Here is a 13,960-nt window from a genome sequence, read left to right on the forward strand (position 1 = left end):
CACACAGCTCCACACAGCTCCACACAACTCCACACAGTTCCACACAGCTCCACACAGCTCCACACAGTTCCACACAGTTCCACACAGCTCCACACAGTTCCACACAGGCTCCACACAGCTCCACACAGCTTCACACAGCTCCACACAACTCCACACAGTTCCACACAGCTTCACACAGCTCCACACAGCTCCACACAGTTCCACACAGCTTCACACAGCTCCACACAGATTCCTTCACATTCTTGAAGGTCCATTCCGTACAAACTATAGTAAACACACTCTGGAACAAAACCCCCAGTGCTTCATGTTATTTCCTTTCCCCAGTAAATCACATGCCTGTGACGGAGATATTGTGTGCAACTTTTGAAAGACCAGAACCGGTCTCAGCATAGCAGAGAACAAAGGGGCTAAGGAAAGTGTTGAACTGCTGTCACTTCCACACACCTCAGACTGGCCTTATCGGCTCTCGCCATGGGCAACGGTGTGTGGCTAAAGACGGCTCACGTCAGGGCCCGACTGACATGAAAGACGACCACATTCAAAGGTACACGCAGGTGTGGGGGAAACAGGGCCACGATGAAGGGGCAGTGGGAGTGTGTGTGTGTGTGTGTGTGTGTGTGTGTGTGTGTGTGTGTGTGTGTGCGTCTACGTATGTGTGTGTTTACGAGGTGGGTGTGAACAGGAGCAAGGTGTCGAGCAGGGTCTGGCTGAGGCGTGGGCTGACACACAGGGGGAGCGATAAGGAACTCGCTTGCTCGACGGGAACGGAATTTTCCACGGTCGGCCGGCGAGCGTAGGGAGTCTGGGAGAGTCGGGTACGAGGCTGCCACACAGCTGTTTGTGCTTAAAAGGCAGAACTTTACAATTGTGGGCAATTTCCTGGTGGCATGCTGGCAGACGCACAGCTATGCACAGCACCCCATGCCTGCTACAGTACTGAATAGACTGTAGTTATGACTCTAGAGGGCAACACGTCGGACATTAATTATTCACTGTTTTTACAGTATGCATTACCGTGCTCTTGGAGGTGTGTTCACAACACATTTCTCACAAGAGCTAAAAACCATGCAGCGTGCGACCAAACTGTGCTTATATAAATAACTGATTTAGACAGACAGCAACATAAAACAGGACAATGCCTTCAGGTTTTTATTTGAAAGGTACAACAACAGCGATGGCAGCACAGAATGGCCCAGCCTGTGACCAGTCTAGACACTGTACATTTCCCCCAGGCAAATTTGCTCTCTTTTAATCTCTCCTCCTTTCTGTCTTTCACTCTCTCTCTCTCTTTCTTTCCCTCCCACATCTTGCAGAGCTCCCTTTGCTCTAAGTCCCAGAGCAGCTGAGTTTTGTTTTGACACTGGAATGTGCGATTGGGAAAGTATTCCACCGCAAAAACCCTCCCAGCCTTTCCGAACAGTAATCAGATCCAGTCTGACAACCTCATCGCCCCGCCATGTATCTTCACGTACACACAGGTTCACACACTGCTCTTCACACAACGCTCCAGCGATTCATTCTGCCAGAAGATTTTATGATACCGCTGAAGCATTTTAAACCTGCAGTTGAGCTCAGCGAAAACGTCTGAGATAGAACATAGTGGGGGAAAAGGACTTTGGAGGCTAACAGACAGAACTCAAAGCATTACAGACCTGATAAATAAACACACAGAGAACTGACAAGGGGCCAGATTTGTCCAAACATTTACACTAAGGCTTCTGATAATGGTGACTCCTCTTTTCTCTACAATCATGGGACATGAGACATCTTCTTCATCCTCAGCAGAGTTGAAGTTACTGCACCCAACCTCAACCTCTCCACCTTTCATCTTTACTTATTGCATCCATCTTTCCTTAAGCTCTCGACTGGGGAAACTCTGACTCTACTGATGACTTGCTTTCTGAAGAACTTTCTGGATCACTTTCTCTCATGCGAAAGCCACAAACTCTTATTATATAAAACAAGTCTGCTGGTACTCTAGCTAAAAGGTGTTTTTAATAATTACAGACATTTACATCTGTCAAAGCACAAACATCTGCTGAGTATTAAACGAAACATTAAAAAGGAGAAACACTGCTAAAATAGGACAGACTCACGCACACGGTGCCACAATCTTCCAGTGTGAGTCTGCTTCTATTTGTGGCTGTTTTTTTAGCTGGCCACAGTTGCGGAAATGAATATCAAATGTGGCCCGGCTTGCATAAATCAGAACTGGCCGTTGGGTTTGGGGTTGTGATACCTCTCCATTTCAGCCATAGGCAGAATACATAAAGGGATCTGGGAATTGGGCCCGCGCTCTTCCCACAGTCCAATGAAGCTACGCTCTGCAAAGGGAAGAAAACAGTGAGTCATATAACAGGAAACTGTTAAGGAAAGAGACTTAGGGGTAAAGCTGTTGCCAGATATGGCATTTTTACTCAGAGGACTGGAGCAGTGGTGGACCTAAAAAGATAAAAGAGCATCAGGACAATGAGACAATTAAAGTCAGCTACTGAAATCAGATTCTGTGGGCTTAACAATTTTCAGGACTTTAGTCTGCTGATTTTAGGTAGAACACCAACAAAGTGCTTGTGTGAGGAACCATAAACCCAGTGCAACTGAACCAATGTGCAATGTGCAGTGAACACATTTCATTCATGCTGGGTTATGTAATTACACAAATGCAAATCAAAAATGTAATTTAGTACATATTTCAAGTCGATGCAATTACTGTAAAATGCTGCTTATCTCTTGTGTGCGTTCATTTCTCTCTAAGTATTGTGGGCAGAATCAAGGCTGAGATTCATGGTTGTTATGATGTTTCTCTGCTGCTACATTATAAAGCAAACGAGTACCAGAAACTGCAAATGCAACTAGTATTGTTATTATTATTGGCTGCAAAAAAATGGCTCATCTATTTCCTTCAACTGAACAGCATACACATTCTAAATTAATACTCCGTCAATACATGACATTTGCTGCGGCCCTAGAGAGTTGGACATAATCCATAATCATCAGTACAAATCCATAAACACAGCTTGCTGGACATAAAACAAGCTTTATTGAGTCAAGTCACAGAGATTAACGCTGTAAGCCCTTTCTGAGTGGAAACTTATTCTTTGAGAAATGAAGCTAAGCTAAAAACTAAAAAATTCTTCAGTCAAGTGTGACAACTATGTAAGGTGTACATTACATTCGCCTTAAGTGTACGGCATGTAATGCAATGAATGACAGAAAAATCTCTACATTAGAGAAAATGTCACTTTGTAAAACCATTAGATTTGCAAATAATAATAATAATAACGGTTTAAGCAGAGAGAACGCTGTGTCTGTGTTTGTCAAGTACCGTTACTCTACCATTATGAGTGAACATCAGTCTGCTGTAACTTGTCAGGATTAACCCAGATCAAATCCAGATCAAACCCAGATCAAACCATACAGTGGTGCCAAACCTCACACCACCACTGCAGGAACAGTAGGAAGTCTCGGACACCGTGACCTCTTAAAGCTCAGGGTACGGGTGAGCCCCCGGGGTGGAAGAACCATCACATCTGCCCCCGTGGAGGCGGAGACGCAGCACTGACGCAGGACCCGCCCTGTAATAGCAGAGAGGGCTAGGTGTGCGCATGAACACAAGAATGCGTGGACGAGGCTGGAGTCTGAGCTGCCCCCATAAAGCTCCCTGTTAATCTTGGCTGTGATTACTGAGTACACAAAGAGGTAGAGATGAAGCTAGCCTGGCTTTTAGGAGATGGGAGCACATCTTGGTTGCGTCACTGAGCAATGTGCACGCGTTACGTTGGCCTGCAGTCATTTCTTCTCTCCATTCATTCCAGCAGAAAGACCTACGGCTTTTGATTTCGGTGTCCGTACGTGACTTGTCTGTGTGCTCTCGTGCTCTTACAGGCTACGCCTCAGAGGTAGTGACATGCCGAAAGGAATTCAGATTAGTGACATTCGAAGGCCGACTACACGGTACGCTGCACGTCCATATATCTCTTTCATTGCAACAACAGGCCAAACAGCACCTGAACAAACATTTGCTGCCTGTTTATGTGTATTTAAGTCGTATAAATAGAAGAATCACTCTTGAGACATTTTCTGTGGTTGCTGCCAATTCAACACGCTCCCAAAGATGAGCATCTTTACAACCCGTAAGCTTCTAGGCCTGTAAATGACAGCTTCAGTGGGGGTGATAATGCGGCTCATCTCTGTACTGTGTAATTAAAGCAGCGGCGTGGCCCACCCTTGAGCGTGCTAGCGTGCTGCCCACCCTCGAGCGTGCTAGCGTGTGCTGCCCACCCTCGAGCGTGCTAGCGTGTGCTGCCCACCCTCGAGCGTGCTAGCGTGTGCTGCCCACCCTTGAGCGTGCTAGTGTGCTGCCCACCCTCGAGCGTGCTAGTGTGCTGCCCACCCTCGAGCGTGCTAGCGTGTGCTGCCCACCCTTGAGCGTGCTAGTGTGCTGCCCACCCTCGAGCGTGCTAGTGTGCTGCCCACCCTCGAGCGTGCTAGCGTGTGCTGCCCACCCTCGAGCGTGCTAGCGTGCTGCCCACCCTCGAGCGTGCTAGCGTGTGCTGCCCACCCTCGAGCGTGCTAGTGTGCTGCCCACCCTCGAGCGTGCTAGCGTGTGCTGCCCACCCTCGAGCGTGCTAGCGTGCTGCCCACCCTCGAGCGTGCTAGCGTGTGCTGCCCACCCTCGAGCGTGCTAGCGTGTGCTGCCCACCCTTGCCCTCGAGCGTGCTAGCGTGTGCTGCCCACCCTTGCCCTTGAGCGTGCTAGCGTGTGCTGCCCACCCTCGAGCGTGCTAGCGTGTGCTGCCCACCCTTGAGCGTGCTAGCTTGCTGCCCCACTGCTCGGCGGTGTTGCCGGAATGACAGAGCCCCTGTGAAGTCCTCGAACTGTTTGCTCAGCTTCGGCACCGAGTCCTGGACCGGCAGCAATAACAAGTCCCAGCGTCTGGAAGGAATGATGTCAGCTGCTTGGCTTTGGAGGGATCAGATCCTGGCACAGGCAGAAGGGGCTGGTGGGGGCAGCTTTACCCTGTCAAAACTACACAGGCGATGTATGGCCCAGCAAAGCACAGGCATAAGAGAACTGAATAGGCCATTCATGCCGTTTTTCCCCTTCAGCGTGCTGTTAATAATTCAATATGGTGAATACATTATGTTTGACGTATGGACACAAATGGACACTCACAATACTGGACTGAAACAATTGTACAAATTTGGCAGGTTACTAATTCTAGACCTAATGAAAGGGTTAAAGTCTGGAAATAGTTTATCTGTGTTTCATTGGCAGGCATGTGCTGGAATAAGACAGTACCACCCAATCAGCATCAAAACCCTGAGATGCATTATTTGAAAACAGCCAATTATCTGTGGGTAGTTTTGTTAACTGAAAGCAAATGTCGAATGAGTTTTATGTAGGTTACATCAGAAAAAAGTGAAGAAATGCCAAGGTAAAAATAGCTGAATATGCAAAACGTATAGCTCAAGGCTCAGGAATGAAACAGAATTATACAAGAGGAAACTGTCCCGTGATTCTTATAGCTGAGAGTGATGGTTCTCTTTGTTCTGGAAGAATAATGTCAGCAGGGTCTCTGGCCAGAACAGTGGGGAAGGGTCAGTATCTCTTGAGCCATCAGCTCACCCCGTGATGTCTTATTTCTGAACAAATTCTACACCATGGAGAACATGACTCATATTTGTATGGATGGAGACTGGAGAAAGATTATACAGAGGTACAAATATCTAGCTAATATCACTGTGCCATTGAAAATATAATGAATCCTTGATTTTTATTAATCCTTTATTTTAAAGGTCATACCTTAAACTCTAGACATTTAAAAGCCATTTTCTAAATGTCATATTTTGAGCCTTTTATGTCTTATAACTTTATGGTTCAGATCATGGGCTTAGGAGTTTGGCGAGGAAGGTATTGGACATCCAAGAGAGGACAACCCCTCTATTTGACACTTTAAACACATATAAATCAAAGACAGCATGTTCATTGTTCATGATATCTGGATGGATGCAGTGGGCCCAGAGGATGTGGTCTTGTGGCATTTTGTTCAAATTGCTCAAGACAGAAGAGAGGACAGAATAGGCAGTAAGTGGTTTGTCTGACGAAACAAAGAAAAATGCCCCATACAGGCATCAAACTGTGAAAAGACTCTGTAAAACTGCAGGGTAACAACGATTCCAAGTCTTTCAAGGGAACTTAATGGAGGAATCGATTCCAGTGGCCCCATGTCGAATCTCCAAGCAGAAACGCCCAGAATGAACGTTTTTGCAGGTCCGACTTTTCAGTGAACTGCAGTGTGTGTCCAGTTTCAGGGAGCTAATTCCCAAACTGAAGGCTCAGTGGAAAAATGCTGGTACCACACACACTCATTTTGAAATAGCCCTAGCAGTTCAACTAGAACAGATACAGAACTGAAAAGCGCATATAGCCGTGTTAGAGATGTGTCAAGATAAGGGGGAAGTATAATGAGTCTGCAATCTGAGTCTCACAATTAGTAGATTTCCAGTGCCTGGGATCCTCACAAAATCACGATGTGGTTCTGTGGGAGTGTGATTGAGGTGAATTTAAATTCTGTACCACACCTCAATTATTCAGGATAACAGAAATATGTGGTATCATGGAAACTAGCAGAAGGACCACCAGTTAGAGTTGTATTTAATTAGGAGATTTCAGTGCTCAGTTTAAGAATTCAAAAGCCTTTTGAAGATACTCCTACCCCTGAGTAGCTAACCCACTCTTCCCACACTGTACTCCTGCCAGTTAGCGCTAGCTCCAAACGTTTCTTTCCGGTGGTTTTGTGTGAGTGAAAAAACCCAGGCATACTTCATGCACAGGCGGAAAACACACGAGGGCACTCCAGATCTCTGCTATTACAGCAAACCTGAGAAAGCTTTTCTGTGCATATAAATTTGCAAGCACTAAAGAGTGTTTGTTCACAGGAGCAGCAAGGTTGAAACAGAGGTGGGTAATTGTTTAAATTCTTTACTTTTTATATTCACACGGAGTTGAAAAGGACAAGTTTTTTCTTACAATTACATTTTTGTTTTGTCTGATTTAATAATTAACTGCAAAAACAAGCTATTGTTTCAGCAGACATTACTGGAGACACTTCTGCCACATGAAAGTAAACCAGAATGTTTTTTATGTTCATGACCTAAACTACAGTAAGAAATCAAACACACTGCTGACAGTACTGGACTTCAGATGACTGAGCTAGCCCTTCTTCTGACATGTGAGGTGACATCACATTCAGAGATGTAACCACTTCATCATCAATCTTCCTTGAGTAAAATGAAGTATGGAAAAAAGAACACTCACAATACTGACAATAATACACTCTGCCATAAGAACTGCCCAAGGCCCAAAGTATATAACACTGTGCCAAGGACCTGTCATGACTAATGACGTAGTGACAGCCAACCCAGTCTCTTCAATGGCACAGTCACATGGCGCTGTCCTTTGTCATTAGTTTTGCAGAGGTGAGGCTTACCAAAGAGACTACCGTGTATATTCTTACATTAAACACTCCCACTAAGTTGCTTGCATATGGGTCACATGATGCATTTCTTTTTTGTTTTGATAAACAGGGCAATCTGCAGATCAGGTGGTGAACACGCATGTGCACAATGGCTTTGACACAAGTCTGAACATCAAAAGCATCGGTGTGCATAATGCCTGCAGTGACCTGTTGGCTTGTTTGTTGGGTAACTTTGCACACAGTTCATAGTCCAGTGAATATGATGCATTACTCAACATACATATCCTTTTCAAAATTGTGCAATGTTTAAATGCCTATTTATATTTTTATTGAAACCATAAAAGCATAACAGATCCTTCAGTCCTTCAGCTCCTACATTTATTTAGCTGAAAGCCGTCACGAGTACAACTCGCCCAGATGGAAGGAGAACCCAGGGTTAATCATTGTGCAATACAAGACAGACTACAAACAAAACAAACTGGTAAACATGTGTTTCACAACACGTGTACATTCATTTTAAAGCATTTTTTCCTACTACTCAAAAATGTAGTCTGACAGCAGAAAAAAAAACAGAATTTCTTCCTTTTCCAAAAGCTCTGAATATTCAAGCATTATATTTATTCTCAGTATAGATAGTGCCTTAGTGCACTATGGCATGTTTCAGTTGTAATCAAGGCTTAGAGATCTTTCGTTAATGCTGGAAAGAGAGCAGTAACAGAGCAGAGTTTTTTCTAGGTGAGAAGACAGCTCCTGTTGGGTAGATGATTCAGATAAGGCAGCCTTAACACTCCCAGAGTGCTCAAGTTCACACTTCAAACGTTAGGCTGCTCCACCAGCTAGAACTACTCCTCAGTCATCATCACGATGACTTGCAGATGTACACCTCCCTTAAATACGGAGTAAACTACAAATAAAGAACAGAAAACAAGAAAGCAGTCAAAGGAGGAAGAGGTGCGTTTAAGAAAAGCACTACTGGAGATGTCAGGATTTATTTCTGAATTGTGCATTGTAGTGATGATTGTGCATTGGGTTTTGTGTGTGTTCCAAGCTGCCATATGTTGCCTTGATAGACCACAAGTGCAGACAGAATGCAGTGATGGATACTGCAGTCTTCCCATTGATAGAGGGCCTGTAGGGGCAGGACACTAATTTCACAACGACGCGCTTCAAGTGTACAGCATTTACGTCCAAGGCTTAGAGGACAGGGTAACAGTTGGCCTGATTACTGACCCCATTTCTGTTTGTTATTACTTGCAAAATTCTCTGTGACATAACCACAAATGAACAAATCAGTTACGCTTGAAAAATGACACTGGTAATTATTTGTAAAAATTTTGGATGGTATGTAGGAACAATAAGCTTAGTGCACTAAAACCTGAAAATGAAATGTCTTATCTTCATAACCAGTACAGCACACAGCCAAGATCACAAAGCCTTTTAAGCAATTTATGCTTTCCAACTGTGTGGTTAACCTCACGATAGCAAAATACCCCACAGTAACATGAACAGTTGTTTTCGTGCACTTTTTCTTGTGCAGTTGGACTGCTCCAACCTTTTTGCTATGTAAGAGCAGAAGAAATAGAACTGCTACATGTTTAGTCTCTGAAATAGCTTCACACACTTTCTCTGGCTTCTAACCAGCTGCTATTAGCCAAGATTAAGACTCTTGGAAACCGCATGCGTGGCCACAACTCCTAAAGCTCATGGTAGAAGATGTGTTTATGAGTGAGAGACATCTGAGATGAAGACCATCTCGTCTGTTCCAGTGTGTGTTAATGTGGGCCCTGTTCAAAGAGGACACAGAGAGAGAAAGAGAGAGAGAGAGAGAGAGAGAGAGAGAGAGAGAGAGAGAGAGAGAGAGATGGTTTCTTTCTCGGCTCTAACCTTGTTTTCCACTGATCTCATGTTAATTGCATCTTTGCCTAATATGCTCTTGAGAGGGAAGCCAAACTCAGAAAGCCATGTTGTTTATATCACCAACTAGCTGCTGGGGCATTCGAGTCAGTTTTATACATTTGCAATACAGGAACTTGTCTTGGAGGGAAGTGTTGCTCCTGGCCAGAGGTCTGCACTTGAGTCTTAACTTGGTTTCGTCCGATTCGTTGCAGGCCCAGTTCAGTGCCAGACCATCACTAGGTCTGCACAGTCCAACAGCACAATGACCAAAACCTGGATTTAAAGAATCACTTTGTCTACATTTCATACTACCAAACAGACAAACACTAGGATCAAGTTCATAATTCATATGCAGTGTTAGAGAGAGGGTAGGCTACATACAGACATCTGTATCCTAACGTCAACAATCTAAAAATGGTCTATGGAGCCACAAAACCTCTGAAAGGCAATATATTATGATACATGTTCAGTTAGGAAGCACAGAACCATATTTAAACATTACCTTTAATCAATTAATTATTTAAGGCTGGATTACTAGTTATACCTTAAAGAGTATGTCGCTCTTTTTAAATAGCTAAGTTTTAAAATTAGCTATTACCGTTTAAAGATGATGAGCTACCCAACCTCTCTGTAGACTGAATCAAAAATTGGCCAGGCCAGTTCTGACCAGTTGGCAAACAATGCTAATCTTTTTTCTGAATTAGCTGAACCAGTGGCCTTTGTAATCACCGTATCTCTAATGTACACTTAGAAATAGAAATAGAAATAAGGTTGAGATTTTAACAGAATACTTTTTTGACATTTTTGAAAGGATGAAGAGGACCGTATCCCTTGTTGGGGGGCTAATGTGAAACTCATTCAGGCCACAGAACGTATAAACAATCAGTCAGAGTAAAGCTACATCTGAACTATCAGAAGTCCTACACTTTATTTTCTGCTGTTGTCATGTGTTCCAGTGTGTTCTCTTTCTAATATATTTTGTATGAATAAGAAAATACTACTTTTAAAAATGATAACGGTATCAACGTGAAATGGGTGTAGCTGCTAGTGAATTATTACCAAATTAACCAACTGAAATAAGATTGAGACAAAAACGCAGTACAATTCATTATACTGCTTAAAGTGTAAATAAAATAAAGATGTAGAAAGAGGGGGGGGGGGGGGCACACAGAAAACAGCTAAAGCAAGTATCATTTTAAATTAAAAAATGCTGTCCCAAAGCAGAAATCCTGGACAACACTGCCCTCAGCTGGGGGGGAAACAGAAAAAGGCTCCTGTCTGCCCGGTTGTGTTATAGTGCCATCTGTAGTCAAAAATGAGTGCAATCAACGTCAGTTACAGAAAAGTTATATTATTTTCATAGGCCTATAGCAATCCAGCGCCTACACACTTTAAACGTTTCAGAAAGCTGTAGACAATTCATAGAAAATTCATTTAATTCAAAATACTGCAACGCTTACACATCTTAAACAGGCATAACATTTTGATCATTGTAAGACCATCGTGGTTTCACACAGGAAACGTTGCTTGAGCAGTATTGGGTCGGCCTGCTGCCCAGCGCAGTAATCATGTGTAGTTACCAACACCAGTGTGTAGGTGTAGGCATGTAAAAGATGTAGTTACTAACACCAGAGTTAAAAGATCACTAACACCAGAGTTAAAAGATGTAGTCACTAACACCAGAGTTAAAAGATGTAGATACTAACACCAGAGTTAAAAGATGTAGTTACTAACACCAGAGTTAAAAGATGTAGTCACTAAAACCAGAGCTAAAAGATGTAGTCACTAACACCAGAGTTAAAAGATGTAGTCAATAACACCAGAGTTAAAAGATGTAGTTACTGACACCAGAGTTAAAAGGTGTAGTTACTAACACCAGAGTTTAAATATGTAGTTACTAACACCAGAGTTAAAAGATGTAGTTACTAACACCAGAGTTAAAAGGTGTAGTTACTAACACCAGAGCTAAAAGATGTAGCTACTAACACCAGAGTTAAAAGGTGTAGTTACTAACACCAGAGTTAAAAGATGTAGTTATTAACACCAGAGTTAAACAAAAGTTTGTGCTCCAGGTGAGGCTCGAACTCACAACCTCGGCATCGCTCCGCATCGTACTGCTGTATAAGTACCGCGCGCTAACCGATTGCGCCACTGGAGCTCCGTCCGCCGAACGACCCCACACGCCTTTTAACTAATCACACCCGATCAATCAATTAAAGGATTAATATCCCAATACGACCAGTGATTTTACTTAACATCAGCCAGCACGTTAGACCCCGCTTTTAGACCAACGTCCACTACGTTAGCTGTTACCTGTCCGTCGAGTTGACAGGACACGGGTGTGTTTGTTTTTAGCTCGCTTGCTAGCTCGTTAGCTGCAAAGAATTAAACCCAACTGAGCTTTTTTGGACCCGTTTTTATCTGTAGTGCGGACTGTAGTCAACGAAAATGGTGTTGTAATCGAAATTAGCCAGCTAGGAACCACTCGTTGGACCAGACGAAGCCCTAGCTCGTTTATATATGTCTAGAGGCTCAGCTAGCTTCACCGCTAGCTAGTCTGACAACCAGGCCCATACAGTTGATCACCTAACTACCCATCTAACGTGTGTGGGGGCGACGGCCCTGCTCTTCCCTCTCTAGGGTTAATGTTAGTTACCTCAGCTAGCTGCTGAAAATGGCCATTTACCTGACTGGCTACATACATTAAATTAGGCAGCCAGGCTATATACAACCTGTACAGGATGTACAGTAAAAGGCCGCTTGCTAGCTGGGCATGTTCGTAAAAACGAGAACATCAATTCCTGAACAGCCCTCAAGGAGGATAATTCATCAAAACTGTGTAGTTTACAACCTTCAAAAGTATAAAAGCAATAAAAACAATATATTTAAGTGAAGAAACTGCAATAGTAGTAATAATAAAGTGAGAATACAACACCATGAATCACGGCTGCATACGTGACATTTTAATACTTTGTGTTGTACAGTGTACATAGTGAAGTGTCATTACAGTGAACCTTTATGTAATAACTGGAGTTTAACTGTCTTGCAGCTTAAGGGAAGAAACGGTTCCTCAGTCTGGTTGTATCCACCACACGTGTACATTTAGGTGAAGATTGAGCTCCCAAGACCAACACGCCTCAACCGTCTAAGAAAGTTGAGGCGTTGATGTGCCTCCCTGATCAGACTGGTAATGTTATTACTCCAGGTGAGGTTGTTACTCAGGTGCACACCCAAGTACTTGAAGCTGGTTACCACTTCCATGCCAGATAATCCTCTGTGCAGGGGGAGCTGTGGTGACATCCACAAATCCACAATCATCTCCTTCATGTTCTTCACGTTGATGTAGTGATTGCTCTTTCTGCACCAATTATCCAGGTGTTCTGGACAGAAGACTGCTAGCCAAACCTGTCACCAAAGGAGCTCTTTGGAAGCAGGATTATGGTGTCGGTCTTCAACATGTAATTGCATGTATGGTAAATGTAAATATATATCTAAATTTTTTCTTATAAAATGTTTTTTTGTTTCTGTGAAACGCATATAAACCATTAGTTTGTTAAACAAAGATCAGCAAATATTACATGTCTGGGTCTGTGGGTAATGTTCAGCTAGTGTTAGCTACCTAGCTAGTTCCCATTCCATAACCAATCTGTAAACAAACATTTCAGCGTGGACTTTGTTACCCACGTGGTAGCTGTTCCACCTCCTTACTGTGCCAGCAGGTGGTTTAACTCCAGGCACGGGTGAGGCAACCTACTTTATATGATAACTGCGTTAAGACAGTTACAGCAGCAGTTGCTGTAGGCAAATTTCAACTGTTACCGTAGTCGTTATAAATTAGTACGCAAAATGACAAACGAGTCTTTTCATGTAAATGTAAACAAATGGATTGAGGAGAATGAAAGTTCTTTCTTACCACCTGTATGCAACAAGTTAATGTAAGTAAATCTAATTACAGTTGCACGACCATCTAAACAATTTCACTATATACAGAAAAAATTAATACTAGGAAATATATGAATTTCAGGTTTTACCATCAACTAAACATCATGTATGTTGGTGGCCCAAACACACGTAAGGATTACCACATAGAGGAGGGTGAGGAGGTGATGTATAGAATTCAAAACCCTAATTTTAATTTTAATTAAGTCAGATCAATATGTTCAGCTTTGGTAATTATATTCCAATTCTATGCCAATCGCTGTTTTTAGGGTGATGCATGTCTCTAATGACACTTAATTATTGATTGAGGTCAAAGCTAGCAAAATATGTTACTGCATGCCCTAACATTATAAACACTGGAAAAAATGTTTTGAGAACATCTGGCTTCATGTTTAACGTGTAATCAAATCAGACCTTAGTGGGTAACTGAATCTTCCATTGAAGTCCAAGCAGCAGGGAGAAGTACTTTACTGAGAGTAGCTTTTTTCTTTATTTACTACTTATGTTCAGTAATGACTACACAGACCCAAAACAGGTCTGTGATTTCCTACACTGTAAGATTGTTATCCTATCTGGGTAAGACTTATAGCTACAACAAAATGGACATTTGCAGTCAGTGTTTGCACATCTACTAAGGGTCGTTGA

General features: G+C 43.0%; 1 protein-coding gene and 1 non-coding gene across 9 annotated transcripts in view; one reads left to right on the top strand and one right to left on the bottom strand.

Annotated features, from left to right (window-relative positions):
- The first annotated feature begins 11,429 nt into the window (after nt 1–11,429).
- Nucleotides 11,430–13,960, top strand: part of haao (3-hydroxyanthranilate 3,4-dioxygenase) — a 10,297-nt gene continuing 7,766 nt past the window's right edge. Inside the window, exons 1-3 of one of the 8 annotated variants that reach the window (XM_076974742.1) lie at nt 11,430–11,448; nt 12,426–12,581; nt 12,752–12,855. In XM_076974742.1, coding sequence (XP_076830857.1) covers nt 12,542–12,581; nt 12,752–12,855 — 144 coding nt within the window. In that variant the 5' untranslated portion in view covers nt 11,430–11,448; nt 12,426–12,541. Of the gene's footprint in view, nt 11,449–11,528; nt 12,297–12,425; nt 12,582–12,751; nt 12,856–13,135; nt 13,312–13,400; nt 13,480–13,960 lie in introns of those variants that run through there. The other 7 variants (XM_076974741.1, XM_076974740.1, XM_076974743.1 and 4 more) reach the window with 7 other exon arrangements.
- Nucleotides 11,441–11,534, bottom strand: trnai-uau (transfer RNA isoleucine (anticodon UAU)). The gene is made up of 2 exons: nt 11,497–11,534; nt 11,441–11,476 (listed from the first exon to the last, which is right to left on the bottom strand). It is a non-coding gene; the product is annotated as a tRNA-Ile (tRNA).

The sequence above is a fragment of the Brachyhypopomus gauderio genome, chromosome 15, assembly GCF_052324685.1.
Source record: "Brachyhypopomus gauderio isolate BG-103 chromosome 15, BGAUD_0.2, whole genome shotgun sequence".
Classification (NCBI taxonomy): Eukaryota; Metazoa; Chordata; class Actinopteri; order Gymnotiformes; family Hypopomidae; genus Brachyhypopomus; species Brachyhypopomus gauderio.